At 39.5% G+C, this 19,268-nt stretch overlaps 3 protein-coding genes across 6 annotated transcripts in view; 2 read left to right on the top strand and 1 right to left on the bottom strand.

The window, feature by feature from the left end:
• The window catches only part of MGAT4A (alpha-1,3-mannosyl-glycoprotein 4-beta-N-acetylglucosaminyltransferase A), an 85,858-nt gene extending 78,412 nt beyond the window's left edge, over window positions 1-7,446 (top strand). Inside the window, exons 14-16 of the mRNA XM_072849661.1 lie at window positions 292-358; window positions 1,395-1,507; window positions 1,680-7,446. Coding sequence (XP_072705762.1) covers window positions 292-358; window positions 1,395-1,507; window positions 1,680-1,706 — 207 coding nt within the window. The 3' untranslated portion in view covers window positions 1,707-7,446. The remainder of the gene's footprint in view (window positions 1-291; window positions 359-1,394; window positions 1,508-1,679) is intronic.
• Window positions 7,447-7,525: 79 nt separating this feature from the next.
• On the bottom strand, window positions 7,526-12,568 carry UNC50 (unc-50 inner nuclear membrane RNA binding protein). 3 transcript variants are annotated; one of them, XM_072849663.1, is made up of 6 exons: window positions 12,443-12,568; window positions 11,503-11,786; window positions 10,470-10,590; window positions 8,423-8,562; window positions 8,245-8,346; window positions 7,526-7,679 (listed from the first exon to the last, which is right to left on the bottom strand). In XM_072849663.1, the coding sequence occupies exons 2-6, from the start codon at window positions 11,780-11,782 to the stop codon at window positions 7,543-7,545; spliced, it is 780 nt and encodes a 259-aa protein (XP_072705764.1). In that variant the 5' UTR covers window positions 11,783-11,786; window positions 12,443-12,568; the 3' UTR covers window positions 7,526-7,542. The 3 variants fall into 3 exon arrangements, with proteins under 3 accessions (XP_072705764.1, XP_072705763.1, XP_072705765.1); XM_072849662.1 differs by having other exon boundaries at window positions 12,474-12,542; XM_072849664.1 differs by having other exon boundaries at window positions 12,394-12,526.
• Window positions 12,569-12,637: 69 nt separating this feature from the next.
• On the top strand, window positions 12,638-18,986 carry COA5 (cytochrome c oxidase assembly factor 5). 2 transcript variants are annotated; one of them, XR_012040351.1, is made up of 4 exons: window positions 12,638-12,770; window positions 13,224-13,307; window positions 15,427-15,538; window positions 18,551-18,986. XR_012040351.1 is itself a non-coding variant. In XM_072849665.1 (3 exons), exons 1-3 carry the CDS (start codon window positions 12,669-12,671, stop codon window positions 15,466-15,468), a joined length of 228 nt encoding a protein of 75 aa, XP_072705766.1. In that variant the 5' UTR covers window positions 12,638-12,668; the 3' UTR covers window positions 15,469-15,729. The 2 variants fall into 2 exon arrangements, 1 of the variants encoding a protein (XP_072705766.1); XM_072849665.1 differs by lacking the exon at window positions 18,551-18,986 and having other exon boundaries at window positions 15,427-15,729.
• The last annotated feature ends 282 nt before the right edge of the window (window positions 18,987-19,268 follow it).

Genomic DNA, 19,268 nt, shown 5'->3' with positions numbered 1-19,268 from the left:
TCTGCTATGTATTCTGTTCACGTGGCAGTTAACATGCAAGTTACAAGGGGCACTTAAAGTACTTCTTTTTTTCTACTTTGAAGCCAAATACCATTCAGTTCTGGAACACTGCTGCTTTTTCTTTTTTTCGTATTGGCTTGTCTAAGGCTATAAATAACTATTCTAGGCTGGTTCATAATTATTTAGAAAAGATGGATGCTGAATATGTAACAAGAGTGCCCACACATTTGTCTTTCCCTGGCAAAGTCATATGTCAAAATATATGATCTAATTTGTGCTTTGTTGTTCTAGAATGAAGAACTGGTATTAAGCAAAGAAACCAAAGACAAACGCTTAGAGGATGGTTACTTCAGGATAGGTATGTCCCAGTAGAAAGAAATGTGTATTGTTACTATTGCAACAGTTCAGACATTTTCATTAAAACCAAAACAAACCTAAAACTGAGTTTTGATCATTCATTTTTGGGTACATGACCTTGGAAGCTTCACTTAATATCGTTTCCAATATTTCTTTTCTGAGACTGATGTACTAAACAAAGATCTAGTGTGACTCTTAGTTGTAGCGCAGCTACATCCAACTTCTCTGCCAGGATCCATCGCCTAGATTATTGTAGAGGCACTTCCAGGCTGTATAAGATCACCTCTTCTGTCAGGTGACTGCATGAGTGCCTCCATGTGAGCTGTTGTGCTTGGCCTGGGTTTGAACCCACCCTTCAGACAATCAGCTGTCTCGTCACGGGATGAGATTGGCATTTTCATAGCCAAGTAGCTGTTGGGGCAGGTGCCAGGATACCTGTCGTCAAGGAAGAGAAATTTTACTAATGGATTGTATTTAGCTTGCTGGACATAGGTTGGGCAACCCTGTTACAACAAAAGCAAGTTTTTTTGTCTTAATGAATTGCAGTTGCTGTGTATATGTTTTAAGTGTAAAGTCTAACTGGGCTTTTAAATTGGATTCTTGTTCATTCTAATATAATTGAAGATCCTTTAAATAGGAATACATTAAGAAGGAATGATATCCCTTGTCCTTAATCCTCCTTGAAAACACATAAGCCAGGGGCTCCATGCTTAGTTCCATGATATTAAATAAAAATCTGTGCCAAAATCTTCCCAGAGTTTGAAGTGCTGATACCCTTAGGCAGTTCCAAAGTCTTTATTCTTACATGTAATTCTGTTCAGATCGGTGTGCTCTGATGATATACCCCATCTTGTTTGCTGCTGCAAAGCTGAATCTGATATAAAAAATCACTGGCTGTCTTTGGTTTCAGGAATGACACCAGTCAACCCTACAGCCACCAGCAATAGGTTTCACTTGTGAATTGTGATACTACAGAGACATTTTTCTCGACACAGATTTTGTACTTAATTCAGGATAAACTTTTGCTTCTTTTGCAGGGAAATTTGAAAACGGTGTAGCTGAAGGAACAGTTGACCCCAGCCTAAACCCTATTTCATCATTCCGGCTTTCAGTGATACAAAATTCAGCAGTTTGGGCAATTCTGAATGAGGTGAGAGGTGGTATAACCTTTTAAAAATGAAACCGGCAAATGTGAGATTTCTTCATTCTGTCAGTGTGTTGAAGCTCAAAACTTTGGCTAATGCTGAAAACAGTTACCCCTTATTACTGAGAAATGTAATACCCTAAAACATGACTTCTTTTTTTCTGATTCTCTATTTCAGATTCACATTAAAAAGATTACAAACTGATCATGGAAATCTGCTTTAGAGAAAAAAGAAAGAATCCTTGAAAGCTTTTCCTGTAAAATCTGACATCCTTAGCAAGTCACGAATTGAAAATACTGAGCATGCACCTTATTCCAAATTTCTTTAATTTTCACTTGAACTCTACCTCTTGTGAAATCTACTGTAGATGAGAAGATTGTATTTATCCCTTCTTATCTGATCCATCCGGAAACTGATGCTCCACACTGATAATGTTCATCTGAGGCCTAAGTTGTCCTCCACTTTAATGTGACTTTACCATCTTATGGTTACAGAACCCTGCTACCCTGCTACGCTATTTTGATAGTCTAGTAATATAGAGAAGTTGTACATATTGTTACATTCCTTGAAGAAGAAAAAGAATATAATTATTGTTAAATATGTTTTATGAAGGGGGTACTTTCGGAGTTCCATTTATTTTCTATAACAAGAACCCTCTTTTATAGACTGTCAGGGATATATATTAAAAATGTTAGGGATATTTAATTTATTAAAATAATTTGAAAAGTACATATTTTTATGCAGTAAAATTTTAAATTGATATAATTTTTTTTATGAATTCTCTAGTTTAAGTTGTCTTTCTACATTTTTCTTTGGAGATGCAAACATAAATTAATACCATATTTCAAATATACTGCCATGTTTCAAAAAAACCCCTAGATTAAGTTTCTAGATTGTGTAGTTTTGTACACAGAATCTGAATGATTTTCAGAGGCATTAACAGAGTTCTGAAGAGCATTATTCTTTGGGGCTATGAAATTCCACTATGTACAGTTTGTAGCCACATAAAAAGCATGCTGAAATGTCTTGTTTCATATTATGTACTAAATCTGCAGTGATTTTAGATTGAATCCATTGCATTTTAGAAGAATTTTTTCAATTCCAAACAGTTCTTTCTAAAAATCTTTGTAGACATTTCCTAGCCTGGACAAATTCATTTTCTGTACTGAAAAAATCATTCTCCAGCTTTGCTTTGGAGCGACAGAGGTTACCTTTTATCAAAAGAATTAATAGTGGTTAGATACATTTGATCTACAGAGGTCTCCTTTTAAAAGGTTCTGTTATTGCAGTGTTTATTTTAGATACATGACAGTGAGTAGTTATGGTTTATTTTTATTTTCTTCCATTGTTCAAGAACAAGGTTTAAGTTTGACTCCTTTATTGATCAGTGTAGTAACTCGGGCTAACTTTTAATAGGAACTGAATTTGGCCTCAAGTTAGTACCCTGCCTTTTTGTTTCAAGGGAAACAACAGTGATCTTAAATAAATCAAAAACTCCATCAGGAACAGAAAGTGGTTTGGATTAAATCCAGAGCAGGACCGTTGCAGTACTAATGCTGCTGCTGCTCTTAAGAGTCCTTCTGCTTAGGTGCTTATGTGTAAGGACACAGGCATGGGAAGATTTAAGTTACCCAGTCAGAAATGGTCAGGAAGAAGAGAGGCAGAAATTCCTCTCATTAAGAGGAATGAAGTGCCTGATTGACACTGGAGGGAGGCATCTACACTGGCTTCGGGATTCTCAGCTGTTGCTGTGAACTGACATCTCGAAAGCTGGCCCAGTTTTCCCTGTGGAAAAAAACCTTCTGTTATCCCCAACATCTTTGTGGTCAGGGCACAGATGCGCAAAACCTGTTGCGGGATCCCTGATCTAGAGCGGGGATCTTGAATTCATCTCTCCGGCATGAAAGTTCTACTAATAGATATGGCCACTTTTTCATGACATGCTTATAAGGAGTGGGAGCCTAAACCTGACTCTCCAGCACTGCAAGCTGAAAGCCATCACCACTGGGATAGAGAGTCAACCTGTCTTTTCTTCTGCCTTGTTGGAAAACTGTCGTAGCTTTGACAGTTCAGCAATATTCAAGTTTAAGAGCTTAACTACTTCTACAGACCATAGTCATTTTGTTTTAGCTGTGTTGTCTGAGGACACAGGGAAGACAAGGTTTGTACACAGAGAGAAGACCTCCTATTGAGACTGACTGGTGTAAGTTGAAGAAAAGTAGAAAGCTACCAGGCAGGCCTTGTTTACTTTTTTCTGATTGCATCAGATGGTGTAAATAAAAGGTTACTTGGAAAGCTCATCTTGCCCATAGAGACTGTGGGCAGAAGCTAAGCACTGGCCTCATAAGTGGAGTTTATTCTTGGATTTAGGAACGTGGGTGAACAGGCTCAGAACCCTGTGTGAATCCAGCCTACTGTGGTGCCACAGCCCAGTTCGTTACATGTATAATGCCATGCCATCAAATTATTGCCATGCAATGGCTTTTTATCACGTTAGCTAGCAAAGGTCTAAGAAAGTATTTAGATTTTCTTCTCAGCTGTGCCTGTGAATGAATGATGCAAGTAATTTAAACTATAGCTATTTATTACAATTTAGATGATTGCAGAAATATGTTAGATACTGCAGTTTCTTAAGATAAGTAGCTTTGCTGACAGTGACTTCCATCTTTTTCCATGAGTTCCAAAGTTTCTGGTACCACTTATTAAGCAGGCTGTGGGCTTATTCTCAAAGCATCACTGTTCCTGATGTTTCACACTAGTTAAGATGAATCATTGCTAATATATCTAAATATATAGAACCCTTATCACATTGATTGCAGGACTCTGGTGTTACAAGTTTATTTAGTTTTCAAAAATGTTGAGATGAAGTTTATCAAAGACAACAAATTAACTAGTGCTTGGTAAAATATGTGGGTTTTTTTTCTAAAGATTGTTGCATTTTTATTACATTGTACTAGCAGGAGTTGGAAATACTCTGAGCTGCTTTAACACTTTAAATGTACCTGAGCTTACATGCTCTCTCAATAAATGTGCCACATTAATACAAATCACGTTTTGTAGATTCAGGTAAATTCAGACCTGGTGTAATCAGACAGTACTGCAAATTTACTCGGAAATTTTGCTGATGTAGAAAAAGCAGCGAAAATATTTTCGATCTAATTATCTCTGCAGACAGCTATTTTGGGCTTTCTACCTTTCAAATTCCAGTCCCCAAGTCAGGCTAAAGTGGTGCAAGCCTCCTTCCTGGAATTATGATGAAATAAGACTGCTTTGGCTGTTTGGCTCAACAGTCATTAGCTCGGGCACTGCTTATGACTGGGTATACTCCTGGGCTTGTCTCTTTTACACGTCTCAGCTGTAAGTTACAGTATTACCACAAGAGTTCCTCTCGGCATCTTAAACCTATTAGCTGATTTTGGGGAGTGTTTTCCTACATTTATTTAATTTCAAGTTATTTTTGTTGTGGCCTTAAAAATCCCCTCTAAGCTGATGAATCTTACAGTAATCAAATAATGGAAAGTGTTTCAAAATAAACTTGCATTATCCTATGATCCTATTAGGTCCTTCTGGTGCTGTTAAAAGCTTCAGAAAAGAGAACTTCTGTGAAACCAAAGGCAGTACCAGAAACCTTCATTATCTGGGCAAATTATTCTTAACTTCTTCTACTGGATGCCAAACAGATGGGCTGATATGAGCACTGGCTTTTCTGAGCTAATCATGATTGCTCTGGACCAAGGAAATACAAGACTGTCAGTATAACCTTGCTTTGCTCATTCAGTGGGTAGTCCTACTGAAAACTTTGTAAATAATGTGAACAGGATATGATCCCAAATTAGCACTTTTAATTTTTTCAATTAAAGAGGGTTTCTAAAAGCCTTTGCGCTTTTGCAGGCATCTCGACCATTTATTTGCATTCATAGAAAATATTCATACAGATGCATTTGTTTTTTCTTAACTGAAAGATGGCTTAGAAAAATTCAAACAGATAACCATATGATTCGTGGACCAATAAAAGACTGGAATCTTCTGTTTTATCGCTGCTTGTCTAGCTCTTTCCAAAGCAGTTTTGAAATACCTTGCATCAGTTTAGAGCAAAGCAATTTATACTTTGCCCATGTGATACACAATTCCTTGAATGGGCTGGAATGCTATTAGTCTTTGGCAAAATTGAACAACTGTGTAACATTTTTCCTTCATTTTTTTCCAAGTATATTATCATTTCAGTAATCTGTTTTTTGTTGGAAATATTTGCTCCAGATGAAGTATTGTAATAATTTGTAGTTTGCTTCCAACTTGGAAAATATTATTTTACTCTTGTGGGGGGGGGAAAAAGAATTAAATCTCTTCAAACCTTGCTCCCCTGAAATAAATTAACCCTAGGTTCTCTGTTTGTTCTTACTAGGAAGGATGTATTCTGAAAAAGCTAAAGCAAGTAACTGTAGTAGAAAGGGAAAAAACCCCTTATGTTTTTAAATCATCTTTACAATCACCAGCATAATGCTGAAAGGCTCTTAAACAACTGGTGTTTTCAGGCTAGCATTGAGTGCTGACGTGAAAAACACACCCCACACAGGCCTGATGAACTTGTGTTTGAGAGTGTCGCTTTTCTGACCTCAGCAGTCTCTTAAGGGTTTTGCTGATTTCTGCTGTAAACAGTGAGTAGCTAGAACTTAAAGTAGCTTAATTTCGAGAACAATGAAGTCTTCTTTCAAGGGGAAAAACTTTGATCCCTCTGAAGGGAAGGTACACAGGCCCTGAGTCCTTCACTGATTTCAATGGTATCGCACCATAGGGCACTAAATACGAAGTATTTTTACTGTTGAACCCAAGTGGGTGATCACTGGTGCTGGGATTCCTGTTAAGGAGAAGTTGTACAGTTAGGCTGCAGCTGCCTGCAGGACAGGAGCTTGTGCTGTTAGCCAGGGTGGGAGCAGGTCCTGACTGGAATCCTTCGCCTTCCGTGGATGTGCTTTCCTTGTGAAAAGGGGAATGTTGCTCAGTGTCTGCTGAGAGGGGAACACGATTCTCTTCAAGCCTTACCAGTGGCTGAAACACACAGTACTGTAAGATGCACTGCCAGCATATTTGGTATTTTAAGATAAATATAGTTTTTCCTTAGAGATCAAATTCTAGTACTGAAATATTAAGTCTTACTGTAACCAGTTTACTCGTGTTGTTTTGGGAACCGAATCCTAGCACTCATGTTTCATACTGAACACTCTGCTTTGGAGAGTTGTCATCGTCATTTTCCAGAAGGTATTGTTTGTGACAGTCCGTTTATGCTCCTGCCTTGTGGACTTTACAGCTGTAGGCACTGCCACCAGCCTACCCTCATAGCCAAACTAAACTTGTACTTTCCTCCTTCCATGTTCATCGACCTGCCACTGATAATGGTGGATGTAATAATACCCACTGGACTTCTAGAGATCGGGTTTAAAAAGTTGCTGCTATATTTGGAAACCTGATATGGGTCATGTTAATTGTGCCTTTCATCACTGTTTCTTCTGTGTGCCAGAGTAGTCCATGTATATTGGAAGTAGTCACTGAAATCAATCTGTTCTCGAGTTCTTTCATGAAAGGAGGGGAGAGCTCTGTATCCGGAGACAGTGGTTGCTTTATCATTGCAGCACTATTAAGATCCCTACTTTCACACAGTCCCAAGGCCAGGTATTCCAGTATTATTCTTAAATAAAACTGCTTTTCGATGTCACTTAAAACCCTCCTAATGTAGAGCTTATGCCAGTACATGCAAAATATCAGCAGTAAGAGTTATGCTAAATAGACTTGTTGCAGTTAAATTTAAGCTACAGAGATGTACAAGTAACTTTTTAGGAATGTACTGCAAAAGTATTTGAACAAAATTGCTAACATGTTTACTGTTGTAAATATTTTAATAAAAAAGGACACTTCAAACTTTTTTACAGTTATCTACAATAAAGCAAAATTTACAACCATTTACAAAATGTTCTTAATGTTTTCTTTACTGTCAAGACAGCTAAGATAAAAAGAAAATAAACATTAGATACATGAAGTCCTGGTTTTATTTCACTCTGTATTTATAAAAGGAACAAAGCATCTTGGTGAAGTTCCATCCACATGCTAATGAGATCAAGTAGAGCACGATGAGAAGTGCAAACGGATACAAAAGAATAGCTGTGTTCTTCAAAAAGGGCAATGCTGAAACAGAAGCAACAATGAAGCAAGTATAAAAGTAGTGCTCTTTCAAAAAAGGTGCTTCATGTACAATGGCCTTGGGGAAAGACAGCAAGAAAAAACAGTACTGCTCTGCCAGCCGCCTTAGAAGGGTGGGTTTGTCATCTCTGCTCTACTAGTCCTACCATTATCACAGATTAAAGAGTACTTGAGCTAACTGGTATAGGTAATGCCCTGGGAACCTGTTTTACCTAAAACTATAGTCTTAAACTAACTACAGAAGTTTTATTCAACGCAAACATTTTGAAGTGGATTTGCAGAGGGACAAGGAAAACAAGTTGTGGTGCTACAGGTCTAAGACAAGAAGGGACAATGGTACGGTGAAGAATACAAATTCTTTGCTTAAGATGTCATCCAGCTGGAAACACGAATTGGTAAATTTCTGTCAAACTTCTTTCACCATGAAGAAAGAATTACTTCCACACCCAGCTGAGCCTCTGCTTTACACATTAATGGACTAAGACAAAATAAGTAAAATCATGCTCTTGCTTTTAGTCAAACAAATAGAAAAGAAGTTGCCATCACTTACCACTGTATCCTAGGAATGTCACATAGATGTAATAGCCAATTGCAATCAGCCATAATGTATTCCCAACAAAATACCCAATGACAGAATCAGATATGATGACATCTGAAAGAGACAACTGCTCTCAGCCGTTTTGATAGAACGTGATTTTGAAGCAGAGAGCACAAAATATTCTACTTACAGTTGATGAAAAACAGCTGGATAAAATGCAAAATGACTAGAAGCGGATAGAAAGCATTCAGATGAACATCAAAGGCATATCCCCACTCCACATCATAGTCTCTGTTCTGCTGCTTCACCAAGTACTTATTAGAAATGAACCTACATGAAAAGATTTTTGAGAATGTTGTTAACGTGAATCTATAAAGCTGACTGACAAAATGTTGGTCTGAGATAGTAAGCCCTATGTGATCCTGACTCTGTACCCTGACAAAGTTTCTGCTATCTGGGAGAAAAATATGCAAGAATTATGCAGACCAGACTATTGTTTTTGTTAAAACTATGATTACATTCCTTGCATTCAGCAGGCAGCTGAAATACACTGCAGGTAATACAGCACCAGAACTTTTTTTTTTTAAATAGAACAGTGCTACAATTTCTCAATGCAGTTACAAGTTCTCAGGCAGCGTGGCACCCTCGTACACACGCAGAGAGGACTTCAGAAAAGTGCTCCAGGTTATCACTTCACCTGTGCATTACCTCACACAGAGAGGGTTTATTTCATCTCTACAGAAATGGCACACTTCAAGGACAGGAAGAGGGCAGGCTAGCGCTCTTAAGATGAGCCCATTCTTCTTACTGAAAAGGAGTGCTAACAGAACACATGTGGCCTGGTGTTACAGGCTACTGAACAAGCCTCAGGACTTTGTCTTCTTCAGCTGAAGTTCTGCTGACATCAGAAAATTTATCCCATTTAGAAGAGGAACAAGAAGTCAATACATGCTCAGAAATAAGAAGAGACCAGAGCTTTCATGGTAGCTTTCTCTGACGTACTCTTTGTGCTAAGGGCAGGGTCAGAAAGGCAGAGCCTGGATGCATGGTGAAGTGAGGCATGAAGGGGTTTAGACTCATTAGGAAGCTTTGGAAAAAAAAAAAAAAGGTGAGCACCTGCACTGGAAGAAGGGACTGGAACTAAACTGGAGCCAGATGACTGGTATTTAGGCCTGTAGGAAGCTGACAAAAGCACAGAGGAAAAGCAGCAGATGCTGAAGTCTTTCTGGTTCAGGAGACTGCATCCCAAACCACAAATTGCCGGAGGATGGGGGGGAAGCATTGCTATATCCTCTTCCCCAAGCATTTTACGGGTTGCTGTCCCAGACAGGAGAGTAGGTCAGATGGATCTTTCATCTGTCAGCTACAGTTCTTGTATATGCCTCATCCTGAATTTTGCAATTACAAGCAGGAGTTCCTGAGGTCACTGTTTGAAAGGAATATATCCCTTTTCCAGCCAGCATCAATTTAAGATGTCAGCTCCATTACTAAGAACTCTTTTAAGTGCCCTTGTTTCCTTGTAAGTTTTCATTTTCCACCACTTCCATGAAAGAGTTCTTGGTAAAATGAAAACTCTTTCTTCGGTGCCCTCCCCTTGCCACAGTACAGAAACAGTGACTTCCCGTTGGTTCATGGTTCCCTTGCTGGTGCAGGACACATCTATAAAGTCCTGAGGCCTGAGTTATAAACTGACTCGCTACTGCCTCTCCCCTTCTCCAAGTCTCTGGCCATTACAGGATAAAACTGGCAGCGACTACCACCAAAGCAACAAAGCCAACATGCGTGAAATAGAACAGACATTGCTTGTAGTGGAAATAGCTAAAATCTTCAGCAAGAAGCATGAGCCAATTGTATATTGCCCTACTTAAACATAACCATCCTCAGGCTTACTTTAGTTAAGCTGTTCAATCAAAATAAGAATTGGTTTTGATCACCAAATTTTTGATTTGGAATTATTGCTGAAGATCAACCAGCTCAAGAAGAAAGAAAACAAGCTGAAACGTTAATCATAATACAGACTTCCTGAACAATAATCTTCTGCAGGAAATAATAAAGAAAAGGATGTGTTAGTTTTTAAAGCAACATTTTGAAACAATTACCACAACAGCACAAAGCCTATAGTCAATACTTACTCTATAATTTTGCCCCAAACAGAGAATCAAGTGTCTTGCGAACAGCAGAGGACTATCGGTGTCCCACCAGCAATATCGCACTCAGTATCAGACATCACTACTTACCACATTAGAGTTGCAATCAGGAGGCCAACGCCCACGCAGTCTATGAAGACAACCCAAAGTAACAGCTTTATTGTTTCAAAAAACCCCATGTCCAGCACAAATCCAAATCCTACAGTAGACACTGAAAGGAGAAAAAGATTATTAAAGTTAGCTATAGAAAAGAAAGCATGAGATCTTAAAATGATACAGTTTTTTAAGTATACTGTTAAAAAATCTCCAGTTTCCTTATTATTTTTCTCCCTGAGATTTTCAGTCCAACACCTCATTTTTTTTCCACCAGATACCAGGTACAATGCAATTTACTCATAATATAATCCCTTTCACAGATTGGAGAACACTCATCTGTACTTGGGCTTAAAGATGTAACAGCAAATTGTATTGCTCCCCCCCCCAACTATTTTTTAAAAATTCACACAATACTACAATAGAATATTCTTTGTTTTAGAAAAGCTCCTTGTTAACCCAAACTGTTCGCATGGTAACATACTTTTATTTCAGTTAACAGTTTTGATATCACTAACAGCCATGTGCTATATAACAGAAGAAGACTAGGATAATACTTACTGCATTTGCAAGTCAGTCTAAAAATTAGATGAGACACTTTGTTTATAGCTTAATTCTGCAATATACAGAATTTCACTAGGGCCTTTAGGGTAAAAACAGTATTTTATGTGTAACATTCAGATAAACCAAATGTTCAGTATTTTTTAACTAAAGCATTACTGTGAGGCATGGGGTTTTAATACTGTCTGTAAAGTTACAGGGAACTACGTAGTTTGAAACGCAATAGCAACTGGGTTGCAATAGAGAGATTAATTCAAGACTACATAGTATTAGTTATGCCTCCTCTGTTTTCTAATTCTCACCTTAACTTCCAAAAGGTTAGGCCATTTTCTTCTGTTCTACTTTGATTAAAAGATAATCCATATGGATTGGTCCTTTTTTGTGTGTGTGTGTTATTAGAAGGGACACAACTGTTCATCCTTAAACTTTCCCTCCCTCTCTTTTATGCTATCTATTCCCCTGCACTCACCGCAGAGCCAGATACTGAGAAGTACTAAGAAAGCAGGATCATCTCTTGCCCATTGGTCCTTTGTCTGTTTTCTGTAGTGAAAGTTCCTGTAAACCCTCTGTGGTGAAGTAAACAGGTAAAGCATCTGCCAAAGAGCAAACTCAAAGTCCATCTGTCGGAAGTGGAAGAGCCTCCGCAGGTACTTGTAGCGTTTTGCTCCAGCCGTATGCCTCGCAGCATCTCTGGGGCTCAGTGCACCATTGCCCTGGCTCCGAGAATTAACTGAAGTGGTTGGCAGCATTTTGCTGAAGAAGGAATTTCAAAAGATGCATTTGGTTTTGCACATAACGGGGAATAAAAATAAAATCATGTGATGCAGGCCACATCTGTAATACTGAAGTTACAAAAACTGTGCACAAGTATAAACGAGGCCATTTACAGGCGAGTCTGATATAGCTCGGCAGTCGCTTTGCTGACTGCTGGGGAGGCAGCAAGTGGGAAGCTAGGAGCAAGCAACTCTGCTTCCAGTGCTGCCCCTCAGGTAGCCCCACGCCTGTGGCCCCCGCCTCCTCAGCCCGGCGGGGCTGCGCGGCGGCGCCCGGGAAGCGGGCTCTCTGCCGGTACTGCACCTTCTTGCAATGGCAAAAGCCATTCCAGACGTTAAGGGCCGACAGGCTTCGCGGAAGGCGAAAGGCCGGAGCGCGCAGCCAGGGGCAGGGGAGGGCTTACCGGCCTTCCCGCTTGCTGTTCAGCCCACACCAGCCCAGCACAGCCCGAAATAACCCTCACACCCGCTCTCGCCCCACAGACAGCCGCCGCCCGCACCTCAGCGCCGGAGCAGGGCAGGAAGCCCCAAATATCCATCCATCCTCCCTCCCTTCCCCCCCTGCCCTGCCCACGGTCGCGCCCTACCAACGGCCAGGCTCGGGCCCCAGCGCGCGGTGAGGGGGCGGAGCCTCACCTGCTACCCCGGCCCGCGGCGCGACCCCCACCTCGCCCGGCGCCGCCGCCCGCAGCCTTCCGGCAACGTCTGCAGCGCAGGCGCTCCGGTTTCCTTCCCGGAGCCGCCCCGCCCCTTCCTCCCTCCGCCGGAAGCGGCGGGAGGACTTGGGGCGCCAAGATGGCGGCGGCCGTCGGTAGTGGTGTCTGGGTAGGCCGTAGCGAGGCGTAGAGTCGGCCTCGCCGTCATGCCTAAGTACTACGAGGACAAGGAGGAGGATGGGCGGGCCTGTGGGGGGGTGAGGGAGGACCTGCGGCAGTGCCTGCTGGAGAGCCCCTGCGTCCTGCGGGTGAGCGCTGCCGCCCTCCCGGGAGAGAGCCCCGTAGCCCTCGGCTCCGCGTCGCTGCTGCACTCTCCTCCCCCCGGTGAAACCCTGAGGGAAGCGTGCCCTGAGGCTCGCTCCCCGGTCCCGGCAGGCCAGGCGCACGGGAAGCTGCTGCCTGAGGCGGCCCCCGCCGGGGGCGCGCAGTCCGGAGGTCCGGGGGCGCGGAGTGCGCCTCTGGATGGGGAGCGGCGGCTTCCCGCTGCGTGAACGAGCCCTTGGGAGAGAGACGCTGTTATTTCGTCCCTTTCAAGCCTGTTAGTGTTTTAAGCCGGTTAAGAAATTATAACCTCAGAAGAAAGTGCAAGTCACCGTACCATAGCAAAATCCCGAGTGAACCTTGTCTGAAGTATTTTGATGTCTCTCTGACAAGCTGCAGAAATTCCTTAAGTCTTTAATCCTTTATTTTTCATCTAACAGGAAAACAAAAGCCCTAAACAATGTTTGAGGGAAGGACACTGTAGGAGTTTGCAAATCACATTTTTTGCATGCAAAAGATCAATGGTAAGTGTTTGTAGTGTATTTTCTTCTGCTAGCAGCCTGGTTGCTTTCTGTCCTTTTCCCTGCTTTCTGAAGAAAACCACTTAACTACTTTAATTCAGTAAGACTGGTGGTGTTAAGCAGAACAGGTCTTGCCTTTGAACTCAATTTAAAATGTGCATGTTGTACACTATTCTCATGAAGAAAAAGTTGTAGAGTGTGAACAAGATGGAAAAAGCATATTTAACTTGAATTAGGCTTAGCGTGTGACATGTAAATGAGGTAGGTATTTTTCTGTTTATTCTTTAGTAAAGCTTTAGTTTAAACAATATTAGTGGATCAGGTAGTTGTAAGATAAGATATTGACAAGCTAATTTTTGTCTATGAACAAAGAACATTTAAGTGAAAAGAATGTCCTACTGAAAGAGATTTCCACTGTTGAAGTAGGCTCTTGCATTCGTTAATTTTCTTGAATTCATGATAAAGAACAGTTTTGGGTTTTTTTATATAGCGATCTATCAAGTATGGTAGTGAGAAGCCGGTTGTAAAAGTGTAATTAGATAAAGTATCCCCAATTTTGGTAGGAGTTCCTTGTCTAGAAACATCTTGCTTGTGTTTCCATAAGATGTAAAAGTGGCAAAAATGGTATTAAAACTTTCTAAGCATGAATAGTGCGGGGCTTATTTTTATTTTTAGCTGATGTGATACATAATGAAGAATATACAGCTGAAACTGTACCTAAAATTTTTCTTCCATTCTGTATTTTTGCTTAAGTCATAGCAGCTTTTTGTACCTCTCCTACACAAACTGTATTAATCCATAAAGTGACAAATGATTACTTCTGTGGACAGGAAAAAATGCTGTGTATTTAATGATTGAAATACCTACTTGATGCTGCAGTAGTAATGTATGTATCTCCAGATGATGGGCCTGTATTTCTGTCTGTAGATCGTTAAGGGAGCCTGATGAAACTACGTTTCATGTAGGAAGAGGCCTGGCTCTTATATAGTTCTACTTAACTGCTCCAAATTCTAAGGTTGAAGAACGGCATTCTTCTTGTCCTGTTAACTCTGTAAATTTCAATAATTGTGCTCTGCCAAATTTCTTCCTTGGTATAATAGACTTAAAGAGTATTTAAAGGCAAGTTAGATGCTAAATACAGATATAATTTACAATATGCTAAAATCATTAGGGATTTTTCCTAGATGCTATTTTCTTTGTAAGGAAATACAATCTCTTATCAGTGGAGTAAACTTTAGTACACTTTAGATATTGAAGTAGGAACAAGGTTTAAAGCGGAAGCTGCTTGGTTATTGGACAAGCTGTGCCACCTGGCAGTTTAGCTCTTTACAAATTTTGCTCCAGTTCTGAATCCTGGAAGAGGGTTAGTTAAGGGAGGTAAAAAGATACGTCCTCAATCTAATATCTGAATATGGCTGAATTACAATCTGTAACTGCCATCTTCAAGGTTGACTATTTAAATTCAGAAGAATTCTCCCAAGATCAAAGTATGTTTTTCTGCTGCACTGGAAAGGAACTTGCAATTTGATTTCAGTAAGTGCTGAACCGTAGCTGTTATTTTAACTTTACTGCCATTTTTTGCCTTCCATTAAATGCTTTTTTGTAACTGCCAAGAAGAAACTTGCAGATTTTACAAGATGAATATTATTTCAGTTTTTACTTATATTTTTTTTTCCCCAGACACTTGTTGTATTTAAGTTATCCCTGTCCTCACTGACATTTGCAGTGACTGCCATGTCAACCCAATCTGAATTTTCCTCCTTCAGCTTGTCAGTTAAGCTTGGAAAAACAGATCTAAGTAGATTTACACTATGTTGTTTTCATGTGTTCCTTGCCATCCTACTATGCTGTTCTGTCATTTGTGTTGTTACGTTGTTTATTTCAGAATGCACAGGATGATTATCACATAATTTTAATTTTGCATGAGATGTAAGATAATACAATGTCTGTTTCCTTGCAAGAACCCTATGACTTGTTGGCTACGTCACTAATTTTCTTTACAGTGACCTCTGCTTTATTCTGTGCTTTCTTCTGATGTTGCAAAGTGCCGAGATAGCACAAGCACTCTAAAGTATTTCTTTTGCAAACTGTATGGGTTTAATATACTGACTTCAATTTTCAGTTGGATACCAGGGCAAGATTCAGAGGAAGGAAGGGATACTGAAGTCCTTGTGAAGAGACCCAGCCATGGGAAATCAGGGTTCATCAGCACTTTGAGCGAAACAGAGACTAAAGTAAGAAGATCGTATCTGCTGCATCCTTTCATGCAGTATTTTCGTGGAAGGTATCTGCTCCTGAGTATTCCAATAGATTGACCTGGATGTGCATTTAAATTTTAAAAAGAAGACAAGCATAAAACTGCAAGTTCTGGCCAAAATGGGTGCTTGTCATGCACTTGCAATAAAATATGTAAAATCCAGAATAAGCTGCAGAAGTTATCATTGTGTTTTGAAGTGAAGTTGCCTTTTGTGGTTTTACTAATTCTGATAATGTTTTACTATTACAAATAATACAAGATATGGAACTGGGAGTTCACTGGACTGGTATCCCAGAGGATACCACAGGATAGAGCTGTTTCCAGAGATGATGAGTTGACCAGGGTTGTGAAATGTATGTGCAAGCTGCTTCCTCCCCAATAGGTTTGTTACCCAATAAACATGTGCTAATAGGTAGGAGTGGTGATGTTTTTGCAGTTTCACATATACAAGGATGGCATCTCTTTCCTCTTGCTACAAATGCGTTTTAATGTGATGATTGATGTACATGTTTATTAGCACAGTCTAGTCTCGTTGGACAGCTAGATTAAAATTTGATTGCTCTAAATTAAAGGATGTCTGATTTATCTTTCAGTAATGTGTCTTCTCCTTGTATTGACACAAGTATAAGAGAACTATAGCATTATTCTAGTCAATAACTTGAAAGCTGTACACCCAGATGTAGCTAATTATATATCTTTGGATGGGTGAGGAAGGTGTTCCTCAGGCCAACAGTTAAGGGGACTGTGGCTGCTATTACTGTGTTCTAGAAGTATTTGCAACAATATTTAAGTTCCTCTGAGATGACCCTGAATGATCTTTCTGCACTAGTTTCCAAGCAAGCGTGTAAATACTAATCCAAACATATGTACAAACTAGGCATGATGATCTGGACTTCATTGTGTTTCTAGGAAGTCGTGTTCCACAAATTTACTTTGTGAGCATTTTTCTTCTTTTTACTTTGTCACTTCTCTCTGAATTCTTTGGTTCACATTTATGGGTGTAAAATGTTCAAATTGCCATCCATATTCATTTAAATTGTAACTAGTTTCTGCTATGTACTTCTTAAAACTTGCTCTTCCTTTATAATTTTTTTGTGCTTAGTAAAATTTTATATAGTTTCATAAGTTATGAAACAGCTGCAGTGAAAAAGCAAAGAAATTAATAGAGGAAAATATTGGTTTGCTTTCCAATCATCAAGGATGATTACATCAAGGATGACTGGCAGATCTGTCTGCAGTATGAGAGTGTTAACATCTATCAGTCTCTCTTGCCCCACCCTGGGTAAGGAAGCAGGATTTATGGGTGTAACAAGCATTAAATAGTGCTTAAACCATGACTGTGGTCAATACTTACTGGTTCTGTTTAACAACTTGTTTCTGAAGAATATTTCTTTTTCCTTCCCTCAGTGTCTCTATCTCCTTCCCTGCCTTTTGAAGCCTTTAAGAAATAAATGGTAGTGTAACTCTTACCTATGGAAACTGAAATAGCTTCAGACAAGCTGATTAGAAACAAGATTAGGAAATAGTGAGAGGGGAGGGAGTCATAGTAACTTCTTTTCTTGGCTAAAGCTTATAGCCACGTGGCTGATTTACATTTAGTCTGAACAGATGCATGCAACACTTATTGTTTGTAAAATTGATGACTTCAGTGAATGAGTGCATGTTGATTATTTAATTCTGTCTGTCTTAAGCAAAGGCTCTGTGAGCAGTCAGAGTATGTTTATATTCCTTGTATATGTAGGATTTTATTTTTGCAATCATAAGTCAACACCGATTTCACATTTTCATGTTCTGTTGATCATGTGAAAGCTAGTTCGTTTGTTGAAGGGCTGTAAACATCCTTGGTTTTCCACAACCTAGTTACCATATTGTCTCTTTACATATACTAAAATGACAAATTGATGTGATGTCTGTAAGAGTGTTCTTACTTCGAAATTAGAATGCTAAGTTATTACTCACAAGCCTGCTCCATGGGGGAAAAAAAGAATTAAAACAAAGGGAGTAAAAATAAATTTAAAGATACTTGGCAGGTAATTAAATGTCATTAGAGAGAAGAGTGGGAATGGTATGTGATTTTGGTAGTCAAGGACTCTTCCGTGGTCTGCTCTGCCACAGGGGACTGTAGGCTTGATGCTTCAGGTGATCTGTCCCTTCCTCAGTCATAATCACTGAGCCTCACCTAATGGTGCTGCAGAAACTCCTTTTGGACAGGAGCAGGCAGTTAACAGATCATAGACAGATAACTAGTTAAAGTTATTTTTAGTAATTGGCTTGATCCAGTGGAGATCAAGTGTTAAAATTAAATGCAGTGTTTGCTATTGGATGTTTAAGGATTTAATAATTAATTTAACAGAAGACTTGTATTATTTGATCCAATAGAATCCCTTAGTGTCAAAACTTGCTAATGGTTCACTAGGCTATCTAGGACAGTATAAAAATACATACAATATGTATCTAAATACTGACTTGCTCGAGAGACTATCGTTGTTCAATTCCAATATTGTGTAACATAATATTCTGTCTAAAAATGACTAATTATATAATTGCCTTGGGACTTTGAGCACTGTCCTACTTGAGAGCTATTAATGGTTCTTGTGTGAAAAATAATTTGTTGCATTAATGGAAAGCCCTAAATGCTATAAATTTGTGTATATGATTCCAGCTTTTTTTCTAATACACAGAATGCTTTTATTTGAATATGTTGATATTTTTAAGTCTCGTGCCTTGTGCTACACCACTGGCTTTTATTAAAAAACACATGTTTCTAATCTGTGGTAGATTTTGCAAGATTGAATGTGTAATCTGTTTGAATCTGTGAAATTGGACTGCTGAGGACACAAGGTTGAAATGGCGCCAAAAGGCTCTTAGTGGTTTTAGAATCACAAATATATGCAGTGCTAATAATTTGTATCGAACAAATACAGGACGCAGTTTGCAAAAACCTTTCACTGCTGCTCTAATTTCTCCCATTTGTTTTGCATGGTGGCAGAGTCAAAGGGTGCTGAATGCTGTCGAGATTCAAGTCACAGACTGGCTCCATCAGCGTTAGGACCTGTGTTACTACATCTAGTTTCATCAGTTAACATGTTCTCTCCGTGGTCCAATCCTGCAAACACGTTTGTATTTACATAGCTGTAAACACATTGCAGAACGACTCACATGTTTATTATGATAAAAAATAGGCCATAGTCATTTACTCTGGTTGGAAAATCCTTTAGGTCATTAGCTCTGTTCTTTCAAGTTAGTATGAAGTGATAAGCATATTGTTTAAGCAGAATGTGTTTAATGAAGGCCCATGTGTACATATATTGAAAAGTGAGAGAAAGGGGTTGGAGTTTAACAAGTATGCATGCATTTATTATTTAAGTTATGCCACTTAAAAGGAAAGACAAAGCATCTTTAAAAAAAAAATAAATCACTTTTGAAAGCTTTCTGCTTCCAGAATGTGTGCATTTGTATTACAAAGAGCTTCCTTATTCACTGGTTGGCATAAGAAATTGGTTGTGTATTCTCTCTTCACTTTTAAGTTTCTGGGGAGTAGCAGGTTGGATGATGTGCTTTTATTCAAAGCAAATCTTTAAAAGAATATTATTATTATTTCAGTGGAAGCCCGGAACAAACTAGACTGACACCTTCTGCTCAAAGAAGAGCACTAAGTGAAATCATCCCCTAAAAAGGCAGGCACAGAATGTAGGTGGTAAGCAGTA

The sequence above is a fragment of the Ciconia boyciana genome, chromosome 1 (genome assembly GCF_034638445.1).
Source record: "Ciconia boyciana chromosome 1, ASM3463844v1, whole genome shotgun sequence".
Lineage (NCBI taxonomy): Eukaryota > Metazoa > Chordata > Aves > Ciconiiformes > Ciconiidae > Ciconia > Ciconia boyciana.
Note: the sequence above shows the minus strand (reverse complement) of the source record. Positions and strands in the feature narration are given on the sequence as shown.